This window comes from Typopeltis vanoorti, chromosome 20 (genome assembly GCF_054136105.1).
Source record: "Typopeltis vanoorti isolate ZY-2024b chromosome 20, IOZ_Tvanoo_1.0, whole genome shotgun sequence".
Lineage (NCBI taxonomy): Eukaryota > Metazoa > Arthropoda > Arachnida > Uropygi > Thelyphonidae > Typopeltis > Typopeltis vanoorti.
Genome location: NC_143568.1, coordinates 106569979 through 106593095, shown reverse-complemented (window position 1 = coordinate 106593095; position 23117 = coordinate 106569979). Strand labels below are relative to the sequence as shown.

General features: G+C 35.1%; 1 protein-coding gene across 2 annotated transcripts in view; it reads right to left on the bottom strand.

The window, feature by feature from the left end:
- The window catches only part of LOC150095758 (phosphatidylserine decarboxylase proenzyme, mitochondrial-like), a 143754-nt gene that overhangs the window by 74224 nt on the left and 46413 nt on the right, over positions 1-23117 (bottom strand). Inside the window, exon 1 of one of the 2 annotated variants that reach the window (XM_090410749.1) lies at positions 1066-1129. The exons of the other annotated variant lie outside the window; for it this stretch is intronic. Within the exon in view, the coding sequence (XP_090266875.1) occupies positions 1066-1124 (59 nt within the window). The 5' untranslated portion in view covers positions 1125-1129. Of the gene's footprint in view, positions 1-1065; positions 1130-23117 lie in introns of those variants that run through there. 2 annotated transcript variants of the gene reach the window in all.

Genomic DNA, 23117 nt, shown 5'->3' with positions numbered 1-23117 from the left:
CCTTATTCTGGCGATATGCATTCATCTGCTATTAGGGCTGTTAGGAAGGGGTTTTTGGGAAAGTGGGGGAGTATAAAAAAAACAGGTTTTTTCAAATAATTCCCCCACACTTTCCCAAAACCCCCTTCCTTTAACAGCCTAACAGCAGATGAATGTATAAAGAGACATGCATAAGGATAAGGAGACAGCAAACAACATTCAAAAAGGTATGTCTGAATTTTCCTCCCATATTATTCTTCATATATTAGTTTTATAACACGTCAGTAAAGCTCTAAGATTTGAGTAAAGAGCCAATGACATGGGGGGAAAAAAGGGGGGCACTCCTGAACGAAAGTAGGCTATATAGCCATAAAAATAATATATAATTAAAATAAAAATCTTTCACAATGAAGTATGTTTCCAAAACAATTTAATATACTTTATCTTTAGCCAACAACTTAATATAATTTGCCAACAGTGGAAAAGAGAAAGTTAAGCTATTTTGGTGATGAAGTAGACCCTTTGTAATAACTAGGCTTGCAAGTTAAAATTAATAGGTTTAAAATGAATTTAACTTATAACTTAAAATTAACTTGTAAGCCCAGTTGTTACAAAGAGTCAAAAATAGCTTAGCTTTTTCTTTTCTACTTCAAACATTCAGGAGCGTCATGATTTTTCAGTAAGTAAAGGTTTTAATATAATTGATTTTCTTGGTATAGTCAGTCAAACCCTGATTATTACATTCATGAAGGAGAATTAGAAACAAATAACTACGTTAAAAGGAGTTTCAACAGTCTCATAATTAACTGTGCCATTAGTAGTTGTTAAAATTTCTGGGGAAAAAAATATTTAAATCAATAAAAAACGATAGACTTTAATCGAAAATGCTAATATTACAATGGCAACTATAAAACCTTAACCGCGAATACCCAAAGCACCAAACGATATATAATATCAGGATGTAATAATATTAGCGAACGGTATATCTAATTACTTCATTGAGAAGCTTCCAACAGTTATGTAATACTACAAATTACAATCGTAGCAATAATAATTAACACACTAGGAATAATCAGAAAAGCTTACTCGGAACTGTAGGACCTATGAGCCAAGTGTACATTGCACGCAACCAGTAATGCCAACATCCAACTTCTAATCATACTCAGAAGAAGCAATTTTTTCTAAATTTCCCTGAGAAGATATATGCTTGGTCTTCTTTAAGAAAAACGGGTGGAGCCGTCACACAAGCATACAACCGGCGATTTTGATCGCAGCCTTCGCCATTTGACAACTATATAGCTATTGACTTGCCGCTAACAACTAATGGCGCTGTTCACGCATGCAACAGTGCAAAGGCCAGTTTATAGAAAAACGCGAACGCTTCCAAGAAGTGCCAATTGCATTTATAAAAGGAATTTGAGATCGACAATCAGATATTGTTACGGAGTACAAGAAAAATAATAAAAGAAAACTTGAAAGAACATTTTGCTGTTAATGTGGGACAAAAACAGAAAATTTACAAGAATTGCTGATGAACACAGAGCACAAAAGCATATCACATAAAGGGGAGAGTTAACAAAAATTACGAAAACATGTTTTTAAGCAACCTTTTCTCATCACGCTGGAATAGTTATATAAAATTCCTCTAAAGCTATGATGTCCGACCTACAAGCCGAAAACCGAATAAAAAATAATACGGCGCACTGCTGTCTTTTCTCACTGCCCGTGCCAACCTATTTCTGCAAATGCACAGGTGTGCGTCAGCCTGACATCCACGACGCGCTGGATTCGGAGAGGAAAAAAAAAAAAAAAAAAAAAATTAATAGGATCTCTTGTTCTCGTCTCTCCGTGAATATCAGACGAAAGAAATATTATTTGTAAATAAAACTATCTTGTCCATACAACGCAAAATTTGAAATATCCGAATTTTGAGTTGCGATTTTGTCATATTCACTCTGCGTTAAAATAAATGACGATAAAATGTCGAAAACAATTTAGTCAGCACGGGCATCGTATAGAAACGTAAGCTTAAGCTGCCTCTTTATATGCGCTCACTCAGCGGTACATGCAATTAGAGGCGGATCCAAAGAAGCAATAGGGATACCCCCCCCCCACCTTGTCTTGTTCCCTCAAGTAACTATACGAAAAAAAATCAATTAAATACGAATCTAGTATATAAATTATAATACAAATTAAACATGTGAATTATGCGTTATTAGGGGGGAGGGGAAGCAATTTCCCTCACTCCTCTTTTACCTTGCGGTGTCGAGGATTTTTCTACATTTAACCGCTACTGTATCGAGGATAAGGTAGTTAAGCCCTATGCCTCCCAGTGTGTCCTATGTCTGTAGATTTGTGTGTTCACGGGCCGGTTTGCCTGTTCTGGGGAACGAAAAACCCGAGTTTCCGGGTGAAAAAGACGCCCTACCTCCATATGAGACCGGCTAACTCAACTTTAGCGAAAAAGGCCAGATAAAAGGTTCCATAAGTCACTGACGGGAATCGAACCCAGTTTACTCAGTCGTTTATATCAAGTGAGCTACGGAGGCTCATTATGTGTGTGTGTGTGTGTGTGTGTGTGTGTGTGTGTGTGTGTATATATATATATATATATATATATATATATATATATATATATATATATATAATAGAGAGAGAAAAATTTACTGCAGCAGAAGTATATCCCCCGCACTCCCGAAAAAAGTCATCGCGAAAAGTACAATCAATTTGCCAAATATTTGAAACATTTGAAAACCACATTTCTTTGCTGATTTTTAAAAAGTAATATTCGTTATTAATAAACCTCTTCGCTAAAATTATCGAAGGGCAAACTTGCAAATAACAGGTCACTATGCCACGGCCTCAACCGATATAACTTACCGTTCACAAAAACGCATATTACAAAACTAAACCAACAGGAGATAAATCCACTTCCAGGTACGCTCTACGTTATGATACAGAAGATTTTTTTTTTTTTTTTTTTTTTTTTTAATGTTAACGTTACGCACAGTCCATCAATAAATTTTGTGCAACCGGCTATCTTTTTCGCCTCCATTCCTCTAAATGCAACAATTCCTTGCTGTATCGTATACAAGACCAAACGAGAACAAATGTCGTCTGTCTTGGTCCGACACTTGTTTCCGTTCTGGTCTTTATTTGTTTAATGAACTCTATTAAAGTTAAATTGATTCGCACATTCACCAGCACTTATACATAAAATAATAGATTTCACATTTCATAGAGCCAAAAACGATGTTTTTCATTTCATAACAAATTCCTATGTTAAATTATTTCCCTTGGGCTCCGGCTGCAAAAATCAGTCAACAATCCTATTTAGTACAGCTCTTTTTTTAAATAAAAAATTCTAGACATTGTGAAAGTTTTTTTAAACCGGTTTTAGTAGAGTCAGTAATGTATTTAAATTTAATAAATTACGCAAGGTACAATTCATCACCTCAGTTTAAGGAAAACACTAACTTCAAAAGTATTCGACACGAAATAAAAATGATAAATTCCTATGTAAGTAACCCTCAAGAAGTGTACAAATACTGAACGAAAATTATTCACAGAAAGCTGTAAACATATGCAGTACCCATGATAGTAGTGGATGAATCTATATTATAAATTTACAGCTTCGTGTCAACAAATCCCTCCCCCCAAAGTAACCTGCTATTTACTATATGCAAATAATATATACAGAGTTAAGAAATAGATTGTTTTTCCTCGTTCTGATGCGAATATAATAATATAAAAAAGTACCAAATAAGGAAATACTGTCTATTAAACTCCAACTGAACAAAAAAAACTCTTCTGGGATAGGATATATGGGGACCGAAGATAGCCAATCGTAAAATGGATGTGATTAGATGGACATAGGAGGAGATTGTAAACACAGAAAACAGAGAATAATGGAATATAGATAAAATCTTAAAGACAACTTCTTAAATCTTGTAAGCTGAGCTATAGTTCGTTGCGTGTGGACATCATAGTTTAATCATTATTATTGGAACAAATGCATACGTGTTTTCTTTTTTTTTTCCTTGAAAGATCGTGATACAGATATCTTTTGGGGTTCATATCTATTTTATAGATATCAGCCACTACGTCATTTATCATACAGATACCTTATTATGCCCAATCAACACTCTTGCTTAATGCACTAATTACAAATGATAGTACACAATATCAGACCTCTAAGCTAACGTCATGTCTTGAAATAATGGGGCCGTTTCAGCATAACCGACTGCCTCTGTTTTGTAACTTCTGTATGAAGTACATCTACTCAATTAACCTTCGGCAAAATCCATACAAAAATCAAGTTTTAAAATATTTCATGTTTATTTTATTGACTCATTATTTTTAACGTTAAAAGACCTTTATCATCCTCGCATAAGTCCACTGTGCTAATTTTTGAATGACAGGAAGTTCTCACTGGTTACAACAGGAAATGCAGCTATTGCTTCTGTATACAGGAAAACCTCGCTTAACGCGAATTTGATATGCGCGATAATCAGATAGTCCTATTGAGTGAAATGATACTATTTCCCGCTTTAAGTGGGTGATTAATCAGTTAATGCGATTTTTTACGTTATTCGAAATTTTTTGTCGCCAATCTGCAGCGAGTGGAAAGCTGGAAGTCATTAAGAAACATTAAGGTGGCGCTAGTAATACAAGGATTGTGCGAAACCTGGGATACAGCGAGTCTACAGTTTGGACTATATTAAATAAGAGTAAAGAATACAGAGAACAAGGATAAGTTGCTACTGCTTCTTTATGTGTGCAGATCACCAGAAAATAGAAGCCATTTAATGATCGAGATGGACGTCTTCTGTCACTCTGGATTGAAAATTATAACCAAAAAAAGAATACCTCTTAGTATAAGGAATATTCAGGCAAACGCTCGCAATATTTTTATCTCATTGAAAGAAACCAAATTTCAAGAGGAATGTGAGAGCGTTACTGCGAGTTTAGGACAGTTTGACCGTTTTAAAAATCGAACTGAACTGTATAACGTAAGAATAACTGGGGAATCTGCTAGTGCTGATAAAGATTCTTGGCCAAGTTTCTTGAAGAATAGCAAAGGAAAATTCAGGAGGGTAGTTATGGCCGATCGGCAAATAATCAACGTCGAAGAAACTAGTCTCTTTTTGAAGTGGATGCTAAAAAGCTTTCCTAGCTAAAACTGAAAGCATCTCACCCAGGATACGAAGTATCTAAAGATCGCCTTACGCTTTTATTAGGAGGAAATGCAGAAGGCGACTTTAAACTCAATAAAATTTCCTTAGCACTTCGATGTGATTGAAAACCAGCTAAGTTCTTTTGCAGTTAGCTTCTTTGTCGTATCATTCTCTTCTTGGTCGCACTCCTTATCAAACTTGGATTTAATGAACGGATAACGAAAATGTGAGAAACTTGCTCGATTCCCATCCAGAATAGTTAAGCGAGAATGATCTCCTTCAACTAGAAGAACAGCGTGCAAATGAAGATGATGATGATAAGGAGTGCGACCAAGAAGAGAATGATACGACAAAGAAGCTAACTGCAAAAGAACTTGAGATAGTTTTCAATCACATCGAAATGCTAAGGAAATTTTATTTGATGCTGATCCTGATATGGAACGAAGCTTCGAAGTCCACCGAAATCTTGATGAAGCTATTGCAAATTGCATGACAAGATGAAAAAGTGAAGCACGAGTCAAACATTTTTACTTCATTTTTTTGTAAAAAAGTAGCTCAATCAAATGTTTAGACATTAAATAAAAATTTAAGCAATTGATTTTAGAATTAACTTAGAAAATGATTTTATCCTCTAATATAGCTTATACTATTTTTTTTTTTCAAATTTACGCTAACTGATGGATGAATTATAATTATGACTATTGTTTACTGCATTCGCTTAGAGCGCATTAATTAATCGCGCTAAACGAGGTTTCCTGTATATTTTTTCGCTATTTTATTTCTATCAATACCTGAAGAAAAACTGCTCTGATGTTAGATCGAAACTGGAAAAGTATTAACCCGATGATTCAAATACACTGTAATTTTTATTTTATTATTTTTTATTTTTTTGAAGGGGAATCCCAGACTGTTCGTGTCACAGATGAGTTTCAAACTCAAATATTTTAACTAAAAAACACGTGATGGCATAAGTGCGCTAAGGAAGGAGTCTTAACATCACACCACCCACTCACAAAGTAGTTTAATACCTTAAATGGTGATATACACATCCACTGGTTTAGCTTGGCATAACATCTTGCCAACTCCTAAGCTCTACAAATTTCAGCTAAGAGAAACGGATCTGTGTCTATTCTGCAAAGTTTCAGATACCTTGGAGCACATATCTAACCTGTCCCGCAAACAAAGCGATGATCACCACTGAACTGTAATGTTGATTCATTTATTGCATTTTCTATTGTATATCCGAAAGGAAAATCCATCTTTCTCTGTAATATATATACTTATATGTAAATAGTCCTTTTGTTACCTATCTTCTAATGTATATTTTATCAAGTTAAATAATATATATATATATATATATATATCAAGCTGCCAAATCACTCCAAGTTGGAGGGAGGGCAGAGGTACTTAGAGGATCCAATGAAATCAAATCCAAGATTACTGCGAGGCACCATAACTTCAAGATTCCGCTCTAGGGATAGGAAACTAAAGTTCAAAGGTCACATAACAAAATTGCAATTTTCATTATGAGGACAGATTAAGAATATGCAGACTACTTAGCAGAACTTCTGAATGGGTGTTTTATAGGAGAGGACAAGGGGACATCCGTAGAAGTTAAGTTTGTGTGCGGTTAAGAGCTACATTTTTTCTCTCTCAGATAGTGAGTGAGTGGAACAATTTATCTGTTGAAGTGGTGAATGCATTCGGTGTGAATGAGTTTAAGAGAAGGTGTGACATTTGGTGTGGGTGATCTACCGCCTTCCTCGACGAGTCCTCGACTTCCTGGAGGTATCTGACGATGATGATACACAAATGAATCGAGTTTAGTTCAGGCTGAATTATGAACCACTATATGTGAATTAGTTCATAATTCTTTGTAAAGAACCGTTCTTTTGAACGATGCATCTTGACGTTATTTGACAATAACGCAAAGATCTCAAACGCCTAAAAGGGGTCTTGTTTTAGGGGCAGTGTAGAAACAATCGCGGATGTGAGGTGAATATCCCGTCCTGTTAACTGGGTGTGTTTTAGGACCTCTGTTTTTTGAAAGTAAAAAACCTGTAAGACCAGACTACAACTGAGGGTAAGCTAAGCACAAGTTGAAATTCTTCGAATCAAACAGGATTCAAGCCCGGTTCTTTTCTGCCACACCACAGCTGTTCTTCCGATTATAGTACGTATATATCGAATAAATATTACTTTTTTTTTCATTTAAAGGTCAACCTCATCCGCAAAAGGCTAAAATTTACATGTTTAGTATCATGGACGGAATAAAGATTACATAATCGTAGACTCCTGCTCTGAAGACCCAAAGAAGACATTTTTTCAAGCCGTTTCCGGATTCCTTATTAGCAAAGAGGTGTTTCACAACAGAAGACGAAAATCTATCCCCTAAACACATTCATAAACATCAGTGCCACGGTAGGATTTGAATCACAAGGCTGTTGGTTGGAGAACGGCTAACTATCCAATAAGGATGATATTTAACATAATTTCGCACGTTCTAGTGTAACTTCCGATCAACGCTTTGAAAGGAAATAATAATAATTATGAACTATATATACGTAAAGGATAATTATAATCATTCAAATAATCGATTTTGTATAGTTTGTTATCTCTGCTGTTTTCCCCTCCCCACTTTGTTAGGAGATTAGCAGAAAAGGAAACCGGAAGTTCAATTTCCAGATTCCTTATTTGTCTATAAGAACTCTGTAGTTGCACACCAATTATCAGGAAGTCGAAAATTGATGCTGAAAAGTCTACAAGCAGAAACTCGGCATTATATCCAACAGCGACCGATGCTTTTCGTTCATGCATTATTTCAAAGTCAAACTTTGTCCAAGTTTTTAAAAAAAAAAAAAAAAAAAAAAACGAAATGATAAACATTGTTTTTATTCATAGTTACGTATTTTGAAAAGACTAGAAGTTTCGAAAAGGATCATAAAGCTTATGGGCAATGAAACCTTCAGCATAACGAAATTTTATTATTCTTTCATGCCATAGCTTTGCAACGCCAACCAAGCTCTTTCTTCAACCATTACAATTTACCAATTTTCTTCAGCAATCTAGAATCCACTATGAAAAATGCAACTTTCCAACATGGGACTGCAATCGTTTTGACATCCAGGAGTTTCTCTATATTAAAATTTTTGCCTGGTCTCTGATGAGAACCCAACAGTTCAAAACAGCTGTCAGACAAGTGAAACCTTACAATGATAATGGCTCCTGAGCAGAGCTGGTGTCTTAAATAGTGTAAGACCAACACAACTCAGATGCTGAAGGTAGTACTTTCGTAAGTTCTCTGGTTAATATCAAAATATTTGGCTACGAAAGGATAACAGGCGTGTAATATTATCTAGTTTAACAGTTTAAAACATTTTTAATAGGCCGAAAAATAAATGAATACTCTTCTTTAAATAAATCGTCTAACGCTCCCTTATTTAAAAAAAAGAAAAAGAAAAAAAAAGTAGGTGAAGTTCTTTTAACCCCAACCAACTTTTGTAAATCGGTGAGGAGCTGATCTCCACTGGGCATCAACCACCTAAGCTCATGGCTATCGATGAATCCAAGCATTAAGAGGAAAGTACAGAACAGAACTCACGCAACTATCATTTTATGATCTTAAACCTTCACACACGTATAACTATCTGAAACAGAGTTTTAAGGTAGATTTTTCTGATATGCGTAATTAAAAACGAGGAAAGCCTACTTGCCCATTATAGCTGGGTTCCTGTATTATGATTAATACAGAAACCGGCTGAAAAAAAAGTCTAGAAAGAGTTCTCTAGTCAGTGATCAAAATCGAACTTGTAAATAGTCTTTCTTCAGGTGGTCTAGCATTATGATAGAAGTTTCCTTAAGGTTACATATGGGGAGTATCCAGATGCCTATCCTTAAGATGTTCTCTCTCCATTTTTTGCTATTATTTTTCTATCTACATACTTCAGACTCCCAATCTTTATATTGTTATTTGTTTAAATAGTTGCAAGCAAAATGAAAAGACAGCATTATAATTGCTGCGCCTCCAATGTTTTGTATTATGGAATGCTTAGGGAAACTTGAAGTTGGTTGCCCTTGACTTCGTACTGCTCAACAGGTCTTACTATGAAAGTTGCTAGTCATAAAGATACTTCATTTTAATGAATATAAAGAATATAATTTCTTGTCAGTATAACACCCAATCCAACCTAGTGAGGAAAAAAAGAAAATTGCCAAACTAGATAGATTGTTGAAGAATACGTAATCAGACAGGCATGTTTGCTGCCTCGCCTGTTTCGGGGGTGGGAAATATCTCCACGTGAGACCAACTAACTCATTTCAGTTGAAAAGTCCTCGAAGATTCTTATCCTAGACGAGATTCAAACCAAGGCTTTTCCAACCAAAGAGCACCCGACTGAGTTACAGACTCTCTCATTTATTTTAAATGAAGTCATGTAATATTTAATTCTGCATCAAATCTATAAATTTCACAGTACTGGACTACAACTTTAAAAATTACTTTCAGGGGGTTTCTGATGCTATAAAAAGGCGTTTATTCATGTTCACACTCACCGATGTGTTTCACCATCAATTACAGGATCGCTACATTATTAATCATAACCAATCAGTTTCGAGCAAGTTAAAGTACCAGAGTCAGCACCTGACATTTCTAGAAAGGTCAATGTCTCATATGGCATCACGTGTATCTTACTGGCTGACAAGATCAAAATACTTACCCCCCCCCCATGGCCAAGGAGCTGAAATTCTGCGAGCAGGTATCTTTTGGCGTGTAGCCAATAAGAAAAATCCGAATCACAAAATTTGAAATTAAATCCGCACCCCTCACGTTTTTTTTTCTCCAAAAATTCTATTTTTATTAATTAAAAAAAGTATTTTCGCTTTTAATTTGAAAGTGATTTAGGATATCGCGATGGGACTTTTCCATTGTGTAAGACTTAATCGAACCACTCGCATTAAAAAACAGAATCGTATGATAACTTGAGTCTTTCTTGCAGCATGCATCACAAGAAGACCTTAATCCATGAACGGTGGATTAAGGTCTACGACAAACTCTTACTTTAAGTGTTCCAGACTTTTTTTAGGGGGAGGGGATTAACCAAGTACTCACAGTGAGGCTATATATAGACTAACACCACTCTGGCGACAAACATAATCAGCAAGCAAATTGTGTGCTGTAATTCTCAACCTTGCAGAGGATGGCTTGCATTTGCTACGTTCATGTCTCCAAATTGCCTCATATACTTTATTTACATATACTACAAAATTATTAACATTTCATTAATGCAAATGACGTTACCAAATGCCTTATCAATTGACTATTTTCCTTGGTGTCGATATGAACAAAATTTATCAAACTGATAACAATTAAAAATATTATGCACAACACATCCATTACTAATAATGAAGGAGATATGAATCTTTTGATATTTAACTGCCCGTAAGCGAAACTCTAAGAACTCGGACTAAGATCTATGAGTTTCATACCGAAAAACTATCGGCAAATTCAAGTGTAAGTAACCACTTGGTAGTGCAACACCAAGGTAACTCGAATCAAAGGTGGAGCAAGCTGCCTCACTATCCTTGATATTTTCTCATAATGTAAAAACACAGCCCCTAGGGGATGTAATACTGTAATTACATTATGAGATGTAATTTAAAAAGGAAAGAAATTAAGTCTGATTCTTGACCGCCAAACGAGATGGAATAGTTAAGAGATATTATTAAGTTATCTGGAAAAATACTGTCTAGAATATATCCTAATTCTAGTATGGAAACAGATTCCGATGATGAATATATCGGAGAAACTATTACGGTAATTAGGGCAATGCTCTAAAAGAAGCCGTGAAAAAGTCAATTCATAGGGTTCTTGAGGAACCTTAAAGAAATAATATCAAATCCGAAGACACTGAAGGCCGATTTTTCAGTATTTGAGGCAACCAATAAAAGAACAAAGAATTTCGATTTAATAGATTCCCTGAAAACGATAAAACCAAGTTCAGTAGCCAGTGAGAGAATATTTTCTATTTCAAGCAATTTTGTATCTAGAATAAGAACAAGATTAAGTAATCGTTCAGTGGACATTTTATGTTTTTTGAAAATCATATTTCCTGAAGAAAGACTATATGATATAAAATATTATAATTTGTACGGATTTTAGTTTTATTTATTTGGTTTTGTATAAAGTATATTTTTTGTTATATTTTTGTGGTTCCATAAATATTAAATGAACTGAAAATTTTTAAAATAAGTATAAATAGTTTTTTAATGTTTTAATAATTACATTTTATTTTTGTAAAAATTCGAAAACCGGTTTAACCATTTTTTTTTTTTTTGAAATACTAGAATTCTAAATCTTTTTTTTTTTTTCAATCGGTTTTTGTATCAACCCTAGTGTTCATTCAAGTTTTACAAAGTGTTATGTCACAAAAAAGCGTAATCCTCTAATTAATGGGTGTAATCTCGTTACTAAGGAACTTCATGTGTAAGTATTATATCACAGTAGTTTTCCACAACTTCAAACCATCTAGTAACACTGATTAAGTAATTCGTTACTGTTTCGTTCGGATAAATAAACACAAAACGAGCCACGAGATCAAAGTATCGAACACATATCACTGACAAAAAGACTTTCACCAGAGTCGGTGTCAAGTGAGTGATGCAATAGAATATTCAACTATCAAAAATCTCGGCCTGCAGCAAGTCGAGTATTCTTTAAGGCCAAAATCTGACTTGCTGTTAATTCCGCTTCAAAGATGAATATTAGCAGTACATTTTAGAGATCTTCAACAAAAAACTCTTGCTAAATTTGAAACATCAAATTCAATTAAGTTTCAGAAACTTAAAAGGATATTAATATGGAAAAATATACAAAACAAAGACAGGCTGGAATTTTATTTTATTTATTTTTTAAATAAACACAATTTATATTGCTTGAAAATTTACGATGAAAGATAAAATAAATTCTACTCAGCACTCTCTTTCCTCAAGTGCTTTAATATTGGCAGAGTTTTAATTTGTTCAGTATCGAAGATCGTACAGTGACCTTCGGATACATCTCACATACGAAAACAAGTGTCTGTTTGAATGTGTGTCTGGTATACAGATTTCCACTAGTACTACCAGAGATTTCACACAACCTGTTTGTTGACTCGGAATAATACGTGCCAGTTTCATGCGAATTTCTGACTTATCTCCTTGAATTATGAGTCTTATTTAAATACATCCTCTGTCAATTAAAAAAAAAAAAATATATATATATACACACACACACACACACACACACACACACACACACACACACACACACACACACACACACACACACACACACACACACACACACACACACAATCTGAAGGAGGCGAGAAACGGGTACTGAACAAAGGTGTTTCCATAGACTTTCAGACTATTACAAAATTATCAGTTCTATTTCTGCCTGATTTGCTGATCCAAATGAATTAATCCACCTGGATTTTTAATAATACGTCGGGAATGTTCCGAGCTTAAAATAGTTTTAAAAATCAACATTCTTATTACAAACTGATACAACCGACCCTCAAAAACTAGCGGCAAATGATCTCTTGTAATTTCTAAGTTACGCAACCTGTGGAAAGCATTCTCCAAACATCTTCAATACACTCTTTTAAGTGGCGATCTGGAAAGGTCAAAGACAGGATTGACTATCATATCAGCGAATGTTAACATGCTATTACTTTCTTTTGGGTATTTTCCATACCCAATAAAATGTTTATTTTATTGGTGTAGGAATAAAACATTTTTATAAAAATTAATAAACATTTAATTTTATTAAATAATTAAATGTATTTCATTTGGGGTATTTGGTGCTGTGCTTTCGTCTGTGAGCACTAAAACATGTATGTGTAAAGAACATTAGAAGTTTCATCATCCTTGATAAAAATAATTAAATTCTCAGGACTGCTAACTCGAGAACATGCTACATACCTGCCCCTGTCCAAAACATTCATCACTTAAATCTAAACTTGCATATGTAAGGGTCTGCCCTTGGACTTCATTAATTGTCATTGCAAAAGCAAACTCTTATTGGAAATTGTAACCGTTTGAATGCAAATAGATAGTCTGAAGGAATGAGGGGGTATCCAAGATTGAAGACAATTTCTCCGATACCAGGACCTGTAAATATCACAACTAATATCATAATCAGTTTCACGATTTTACTTGAAGCCTAGTTCCATTGCAAAGATCTGGGGGAGGAGGGAGGGTGCAGAATTCGGAGCAACATAATAGGAACACCTACTTTCAATCCAGGTAGATTAAGCGAATTTAAAACTTCCATGGGCAAATGAACTGAATCTACATCCACAGGCGTATCTAGTGATTTGTAAACACTAGCAGATCCATTAACCCTATTAAGAACCAACTCGTTCATTACTGACATGCTGTCATTTTGAGATACGAGGATAACTCTCTCTGAACCAAGAAGGTGACTTTCCTGTTATGTTCTCAACAGATGGGTAGACACTGTACAACAGTTCGGACAATTTTCCAAATATTTCAGTGTGCTAATATAATTTTTCCGTCTCTTTCATGTACATTAACATTCTTCCATTAACAATTTTGAGGAGAAAGAATCCATGTAGGCGAATACATGTTAGTTTTGAGAGAAACCTCTCTTATATCATGACACAGTGACGATTTCTCAAGGCAGGCATTCACTTGGCTCGCTCTGCTCCATCGGATACGACGGCAGTGTTTGTCGAAAATCACCGGCAAATAAAAGTTATTCCACACATTCTTCGATCGTCTGATCTAAATCCGTCAGTGTTCTGTCGACCACTTCAACAGGAACATTGTTTTATGGGACATTGTACATTCATCCCAAACAATCAAAGAAACCTTTTGTAATAATTTCGCCAAATTACTTTTTGATATATTGCACACAGATGTATCATTAGTCACATTTGTAGGAGATACTTTGAAAGCAGAATGAGCAGTTCGACCATCTTGCAACAGAGTAGCTGCTATGCCTGAGGATCCCACAGCCAAAGCGACTTTACCTCGGCTTCTCAACTTAACTAATAATAATTTAGTAAAAATGTTTTCCAGTGCCACCTGGAGCATCCAAGAAAAAGTTTCCCTAATTGTTTTAACAAGCTGTGAAAAACTTCAGCTTGATCTGAAATTAGTGAAATCCCGAAGTTCATTGAAACTGTATATGGGGTTTCCCGGATTAAATCTGTATCTAGAGACAAAGGCTTGTTCGGTATCGGAAGACCGAAATCTTTAACACTTTTGTCACTTATTGACATAACAATTGATTCAAGTCTCAGTAATGCCTCATTATATATTGCTTCATTAAACTGCGCCCGAGAATGAGTAGAACGCTCTTGATGCAAGGTATCGAAGCGAAAAATGATTTTTGTAAGTTGACCACAGCGATTTGCATCGCTGAGACAATCGGGTCAGTGAGAAGCATCTTCTATCAAATTCAGGGCTTTACATGAATTCCAGTATGTCGGATGTACAACACCATTTACTGTTCTTAGGTCGCCGAATAATTTTGGTCCTTTCACACTCATTAAGAGCATTTGTAAATAAAAGCATTCAGCATTATTGGAATGTACACTATACGCACGACGTAGAGCATAGCTCTTTTTCACACCAGGATAAACGTCCACGTTGGTACTCTGTCTTCGTTGAAATTTGTTTTGATGACAGGTGTATATGTAAGTATCTCGTAAATAGGTCAGTGTTTGGGTAAAATATATTCGATGCATAGCTTAAAAAAGGCCGTTAATGTTGTGTCTCTTGGCGACTCCACTATGCTGAATGTGTTATTTTCTGTGAAATATATTCTTTGAGCATTTTCGAGATGAACTATGGTTGGATGGTGTTCGTTAATATCAAAAGATTACATCCGCCAAATGGCTTCAGAGAGACTGATGTATCGTCCAGTTTGGTATGAATCTACTTCGCTACGTTCATTTGGTCTGCACCTTTGTTGATATGTTTGAATAAATATTTGCTGGATTTCACGGAAATGCAAATTTCAACATTTATTATTATTATTATTTTGACACCTCCAGGGAGTCCAAAACTCATCGAGGGAGGGCACCCACTCTACCACTCTCCGTCTCCACTATCCGCATCATCTACACCAACGCCATCTACCGTTCACCACTACAACGAGCATTTTCCCCAGACAATCACAAACATCCATGCCCACGGCGGGATTCGAACCCACAGCCTTTTGGTTGGAGAGCGGATACGCTAAGCACTCGGACAATCAGGCCGGCATTATTGTACGCATTAAAGGTTGGCGACAAAACCCGATGATAAGGCAATATATGATGATTATCAATTTCAAAAGTTCCTTGGCTATTATGTATGGTAGCAATTAGGCCACCATCTGAAGAAGCACGTCGACGATATCATAGATATCCACCCTCACTTGTTTGAGTTTCATTAATAAATGATCCTGGATATCTCTTCGTGCACTTTCCTGACTTCATGCACGGTGAGTTTGGATGAACAGGTCCGCATGGACAGTGCACCATATGTTTTGTTATGATATCCAACAGTTCTTTGTCTCACTGAGGAGAAGGTATCTCGGCGCTTATAATGGAATCGATTTCATGACTCCTGATTTTATCTTCGAGCCAAATCAATATGTGAGCGTGTGGCAACCCCCACTTTTTTAAAATTTATTTTTTAAAGTAGAAATAGTGGCCAGATATCGTTAAACTGCAGTATGGGCCGTGGAGGGAGGTTAAAAAAAACAACTAATCACTGCTCCTTAATATGTAGGTGTACATTGATGAAAATGCACATAAACCATCTTTGGAACACCCTCTATTGGTGAAGAGATCATCAAAATCGGTCAATTCGTTCTCTAGTTATAGGCAAACATCGAAAACGGAATTTGCTTTATATATAAGCTACGATTTTTATTTTTTCAATAATTCGGAAACCCGACTATAAAGACTTAACGTGGAACTTTTTCGAACGACGAGTGTGGTAATACTTCGGTGGCAATAACAGGTTCTTCTTGTAATCTACTTGATAGCAGAATTCACTTACTATTCCGCAACAAAAGTAGATTGCAAGCACTTTTCTAAGCGTTACGTACTCCAGCTTAATATTATTAACGTGAAGTATTATTATATGAATACTTGGATAGCTGAAATGAATCTATTATATATCTGATGACTAAAGTAAATTCTTCAACTCTTATCAATCTGATGGCATGAATGTACAGTAGCGACTAAAATCTACTGATAAATTAGTGACTGCGTCATTAATTTATCAGTTGATTGTATTTGATAAATTCCAATTTACTTTTCGAAATGCTGAAACTGCTATACTATACACATTTTTCTATTGTGAAAAATTCTACAGGTAAAGCCGTTTTCAAAACTAACGCCATTAAAAATGTTTTAAGAAAGCTTATTCTAGAGTAATGATGTTGTATTAGTGAATTATATTAATTTTAGTTTCATTAAAGTTTTCATTGCAACGAAAGAACTGAAAATAGCGGAGCAGTAATAAATGTAGCAAAATTCTACTAGACCAAAATTTCTACATTTGGACTGTGTGTTTATCTTGGCGCATGCGCTAAAATATTGCTTCCCTCCAACCATGAATGTGGTGCAAGTTGGAAACAAGCATAGAATGGTAAAAAAAAAAAAAGCTAATAAAAGTAAAACTTCTTGTTGTCATGGAAACATTATTTAAGTTCCTTTGGCTGAAAAAAGACTAATTTTTAACGGACTAGACCAAGTGATTAGTGCCAACTTAAATGCAGAAATTAATTTTATTTAAAACCACTTAAAAAGATAAAATAATTATTAATTGCAGCAAGCATGTTTCGTTCATTTATGAGAAAATCGTTCTGCAACACAATCTTTCTCTTCGGTCAGTACTTACTAAAATACTTCGTACCTGTATTTAAATGAAATTAAATATTTGCCATTCTATTAGTACTTTCATTTCACTGATTTTCACTTTGCGACTATTTTTATTTCTTAAAAACTGTTTTATTTCTCGCTAATGAAAAGAATTACGCTGAAATATTTGCTGGCGAGATTTAGTTTCTTCTATTAGCTTTAGATATTTATTTTACACAAAACATGATTAAATTCCACCCGCAATGGACTTCAAGTTAGGTTTAATTTGTTCAGTCATCTGTGCTGACTTAATGGGTTGATGAACAAACAATGAGTAATCCTCGCCTATAAATTAAGATACCGCACATGCTCAATTTGAAGTGTTGTTTTGTTAGCGAAGGGTCAAAGAGACAAAAAAAGGTCATATGGGAAAAAAGGGAAGAGTTCTCTGCAAATTATTTCTGAGGAAGATGTTGAGACACTTATACCAATATTTTAAAAGTTGAAATGAATGCAATTTAATAGTATCACATACAACCTAATGAATAATATGGATTTATGTAACTTTTTGTTGTTTCATCTTTTTCTAGTTAATAGGCTTTTCCTAATTGGAAATAAAATCCAATGTACAAGAATAATTAAACATGATGTAGCATTAAAATTAGCAAAGAAAGATAGTTACAAATAATGAACAAAATAACAAAACAAAAATAGAAATAAAGCAGATAATCGGTTAAAAAATTACAGCAACTTGCTGAATCTTCGTGATCACTTCCATGATGCGAAAAGACGTTATTGGTTCGATTCTAATGGACTATAAAAACAACAGATTCAGCTTACTTAACTATAAAAATAAATAAATAAATAAATAAATAACAAGAAACCGATCTTTTAAGATCGAAGGTTCATGAATTTACAATATATTCACCATGACATCTTGGCGAATATTATTGAGGCGTAGTTCATAGTGAACTACGTCATTACTGGGCAGCAGGGCTTTTCATCACTCAAGGGGAAGAAAAAAAAATGCACAACAGACAATCCCGGTCTCACTGACTTATTGCTTCATCCGTAATTCAAAACAATTCATTAGCAATAAACGTCTTAAGATGAATTCAGAATTCACAACACACATTTCCTTTCGACCATCACATTCTTCCTATTTAAAACATGCGAAATGATGAGTATTATAGTTATACTTATTTCCAACTTGCTACTCTTATAATGATATTAACATGCGCTATACATGACGCTATTTGTTACTGAAACATGAACGAGATATGGAGAAGGAAAAAAAAAAAAAAATCCAAGGATTGTACTTCTACGTATTATATCATTTACCAGTTTTTTTATTTTTATAACAGGAGAGTTTTACACGGTAGATGACACGCTACCATACAATAAATACAGTAATGCAATCTGGAATGTCGAGAGAGAGGGAGAAAAAAAAAAAAAAATTTGATCACACTACTATTCGCTAACTTCATATTCCGCAACTCACACCTTAGCTGCACAATCTGAATAATGGCAGTTCCGTCCCTATTCGTTCTCATCCAGAAAAAAAAAAAAAAAAGTCTGTGCAGCATTTCGCGAGAATACCACATTTTTACTTTCACTGGAAGAACCAAGAACCAATTCAAAGGAATGGAAAACCTCTACTACCTCGAATCACTCCAATCAGGTACGCGAGGAAATTTATAAGGCTTTCCGAGTGAAAGTGAATTAGCCGTTAGCCAATTGGATAAATGACCTTTTGAAAAGAAGGTAGAACGCAAGTATTACTAAGATATAGAGCATGAAAGACTTCGATTTAGCAAATTAAGTAGTATAATGAGGATGGCCATTTTTTATTTTAATTTTTTAATCTAATAAATTTTTTCACTTCCCCTCCAACAAAATAGGCAGACCGGATGAAGAGCAGACGCATGCAATTAATACACTGGCTGAATTCATAGTCTTGATTGCAGTAATAACTAATTACAACAAAAGCGTCTGCCTTAAAATAAAAATCGTTACGCGATTTTGCATGATAAACTATGCTAAAATGTGATAAAATATTCATTCCTTAAGAAATAATATATCAATTAAATTAGATGGTTAAAATCATTTTCAGAAATGGAATATACTGCATTAGTCCGTTTTTAAAATAATGCAACTGTTAGGTGCGTCCTCGGCCGGAAAATAAAATCAAGTAAACAATTTTAATCATAAGAGTTCAGAAAGCTTGGTTAAATCAAAATATGGTCACAGACTATTTAATATGTACTTATTTCTGGTGCGTACACGTTTCATTTATTTTTATTATCACTAAAAATGATTAATTAATAATAATAAATATATATTATATCTATCTATAAAAATTTTCAAGCCTAACAGACATATTTGATAATTTTACTCCTGCGCAATTGCTCCAGTATAGTTTGAGTTGGGAGAAGCTATTCTTTAATATCGTGAAAACCTAGTGTGTACGCACGCGCGTGCGTGGTTTTCTGCTTTCTTTCAAACGTGCATTTTCTCCGAACTAAATGAATTTGTGAAAATCTTGGACATTCCTCTCCCCTCCCATTCTTCTCTTTGCTTTATTATTCTACAGTTAATAGAGCCTTACGGTTCTTTGACGAGGAAATTATTTTCTGAATCTACATAAAAAACAAATAGGCGCTTCATTAATATTTCATTAGCACATTCCCTTAACAAGTTTCATGAATAATATTACACTAGAGATAAATACCATTAATATGTATCGGACAGTTTTTACCTTTTAAACCATTGAATATATCCGGATATGTCTCAGATATATAGCATATTTCGAAGTATTTCAATAAGCAGTGAAAATGTGTCGTCTGCTTTATAAGCCGCGTTTGGAATAAATTCGCCTTTTAGGATTAACTGTTATAATTTGATATACAAAATCACGACTGATTAGTTTGTAATAAATCTATAATGAAAGTTATTTGCCTTCAAACGCAATCAGCTGACCTATCTAAGCAAGTGTACCGGATAAATATGACAATGATCAATGCTGCAAATACACTATGCTACAAAAATTTCAGCTACTCATTTTTCTGGAATACTAGTGACAAACTACTTTCGTAAGAAGCGTAGTTTTGTTATTTGAATTTGTATGGCTTTTAATATATTTAATATGTTATAAAACATACTTAAGCTAAGTTTATATCGGTTTATAGTTGAGTTTTCCTCCTTTTGCAGAACAAGAGGAAAATTCCTGTCAAAAAAGTTTTGCGTATAACTTTGCATGAGACTCACTTCTATGAATGCGTTTCGAATATTTAAACAAATATTTTTTATGTGGTTACTCTGATGAGCAATAATGTATTATTGAGGATCATATACATTTCATACCGGTACTTATTCATGGATATTTTCCAAGATCACGAGATCAACACATCACTGAAAAGGAAGGCGTTATTTGCTGTAATGATAGAGTCACCTTCGCTGCAAAAACCAGGCCGTGCCAGGCGGATAACACTAATTACAAATCGTCCGTAGACGTCACAAAAGTTGGCCTGCCAGCTTATACTGAAACTAAGACAAGATGGAATGCTCCCTAAAGGAAAAATATTAAAATTAGAGGAAAATAAAAGTAATGTCTGGAAAGTAAAATATTTCTTGTTTGCTCCGATATTTTACAAAATAATCGTATTCAAGTAATTAAATTATTAAAAATATTAAATAATCCTTTAGCCCGATCACCAAGGTCACAAATTCTTTGTTAAATAGCCTTGATGATCGGGCTAAAGGATTATTCACTGTATTGCAAATATCGTGTTTACGAACTGTCTTCTGCAAACAAATGCGTGTCACGTGCAGGAAACTAATTTTAAAGCAGGTGTCGTGAAAGATGAACAACAGGCAAATAGCATCCAATTACTGGAAATTTTCGACATAGAGATAATCGCATTATCCCACTCAGAGGGGTTCAAACGATTTGTTGATAATGAACAGGTGGCAAAAGGACAAAACTGAGTTACTAAAAGCTTCAGGCCAAAGAACACTGCGAACTAGATAAGAGTGTTGAAATAAAATTCCACGCTTTTTTTAAAGCACAGAATAGAGCATTTATGAATACAGATTGAAGGTAGCCTCTTCGTTCGGTGAACAATTACATAATTTATATCTATAGTTTGTAAGGGGAGGGGGAGGGGTAACGAAAGCTCAGGGCACAGACGACAAAAGCTTGACCTAACGGATTCCAATGCAAACTTGTTTTTCACTTTTTTGGGGAAATGAAGGTGGTTAGTTAGTCATTCTCATGTGAAGACTTATATATATATTTTTTTTTAATTTTTTTTTTAAAATTAGAAACTCGAGTTTATCATCGTACCAAACAGGCACACCGGTCAGACAAAAAACACTGACATCATAGCCATACTTGTTTCGGCCATGATTTTAAACAAATCATATCCCTAAACAATAAATTACAAATTTAAAGATTAAATCATATCCCTCTTATTCTATGGAAAGGCTATCGCATATAAACCAAAACATTCCCAAAACAAGGCTAAGATTCGGCCTGCGTGGTGGTTTCAGGTGAGGAATACACAGGTGGACATGTCTGAGTACGATGGCTTCCAACCATATATACCAGTATGCACTGGTTCCATTGCTTTAGTTGTTTCGGCCGTAATTTCGAACCAGCCAGAGTGCCTCCCATTTGTTAAATGTGGTGTTGGTATGTGAATGCTTCTCTTGGTTTGTAGAACTCTTGGTCATAGTGTTTTATCTGCGTTGCTTATGCCACTGGCGGTTCTATGGAAGTTACCTAATTGGTAACTTCCATGATAAATCGATATTTTACTGCAAGGTCTGTGGAGATGTGATGTGAAGAAATGGAAGAGCAAATGTTAGAGTGGCCAATTCCAATATGATGCCTACAGAACGTACGACTTCACTTTGTTTGACCGAAATATGCGGTTCTGTTTATCGATGGAAGTGATCACGGCCTGAGATGCATTTTATAAGGTTTGTAAACCATGGAAGATACACGGGTAATTTTAGCAACTCAGTGTGTGTGTGTGTGTGTGTGAGCGCTCGCGCGCGCACACACACCTAGTGGCTGTGCCCTTCGCAACCAGATGCCTGGGGAAGGAGTGTCCTAGGTTTGATTCCCGTCGGTGACGTGAGGAGCTTAAGGATCTTCCTCAGCCATAGCCAAGTTAGCCGGTCTTGGGCGTGGACAGTAAGGTTTTTTCCCATTTATCCTGGGGTTTTTCATCCCGCAAAGTAGGCAAACCGGCCTTGAGAACTCAACACTACAGGACATAGGATATACCGGGGCGTAGGACTGACCACCTTATCCTGTGAACAGTTTGAGGTCCGATGATTAATAAAACCCTCTTTTACCTCGACACCGCAAGGTAAAAGAGGGTATAAAGAAGATGAGATATATATATTTGATTTTAGCACAATATAATGTATGGGATTACTCATAACGTGTTTCTTATAAATAAACTGTTTTATTGGATAAATCAAAAAGCGTCTTGCACTTACTTAAAGAAATATTTCATCGCTGGAATAGCTGCTTTACTAAACAAATGGATGAGTGTTAACAACCTTTCGCAATCTGTATAAACAGCGATGCATTTATGGAACCACTAGTATGATTTAAAGTGGAAAGATTTCCACTCGACATACTGACGAAGCAGATGTGATGTATTGAAAAGATGCTTTAGCGTATCTGGTGTTTACTACTGTTTTTGACTTTGATCACCGTGTTCCGGAACTAGGCGTTTCACCAATGACCCTATATTGGTAGATGGTCTGATTTTTTCGTGTTTACATTTATGCATATGCTTAAACGCTTACATCTGCGATTTGAGTATGATTTGGCAATAATGTGAACTCTGAACTTCAGACATATAGTGCCTAGACGTACGTCCCAAGACTGGAAAAAAAAAAAAAAAAAGTGAAGATCAATAACCAGGAGCACACCGTACAGGAACCTCCCACACGATGTGGCTCAGAGTGAGGGGAACAACTGTTCCTGTCGTATGAGTTCGTATTCAAATGAAGAGAATCTACTGGACAAGTATTGCAAATCGTCATCATGCTCTCAATACCGTACCTGAATCTTTGC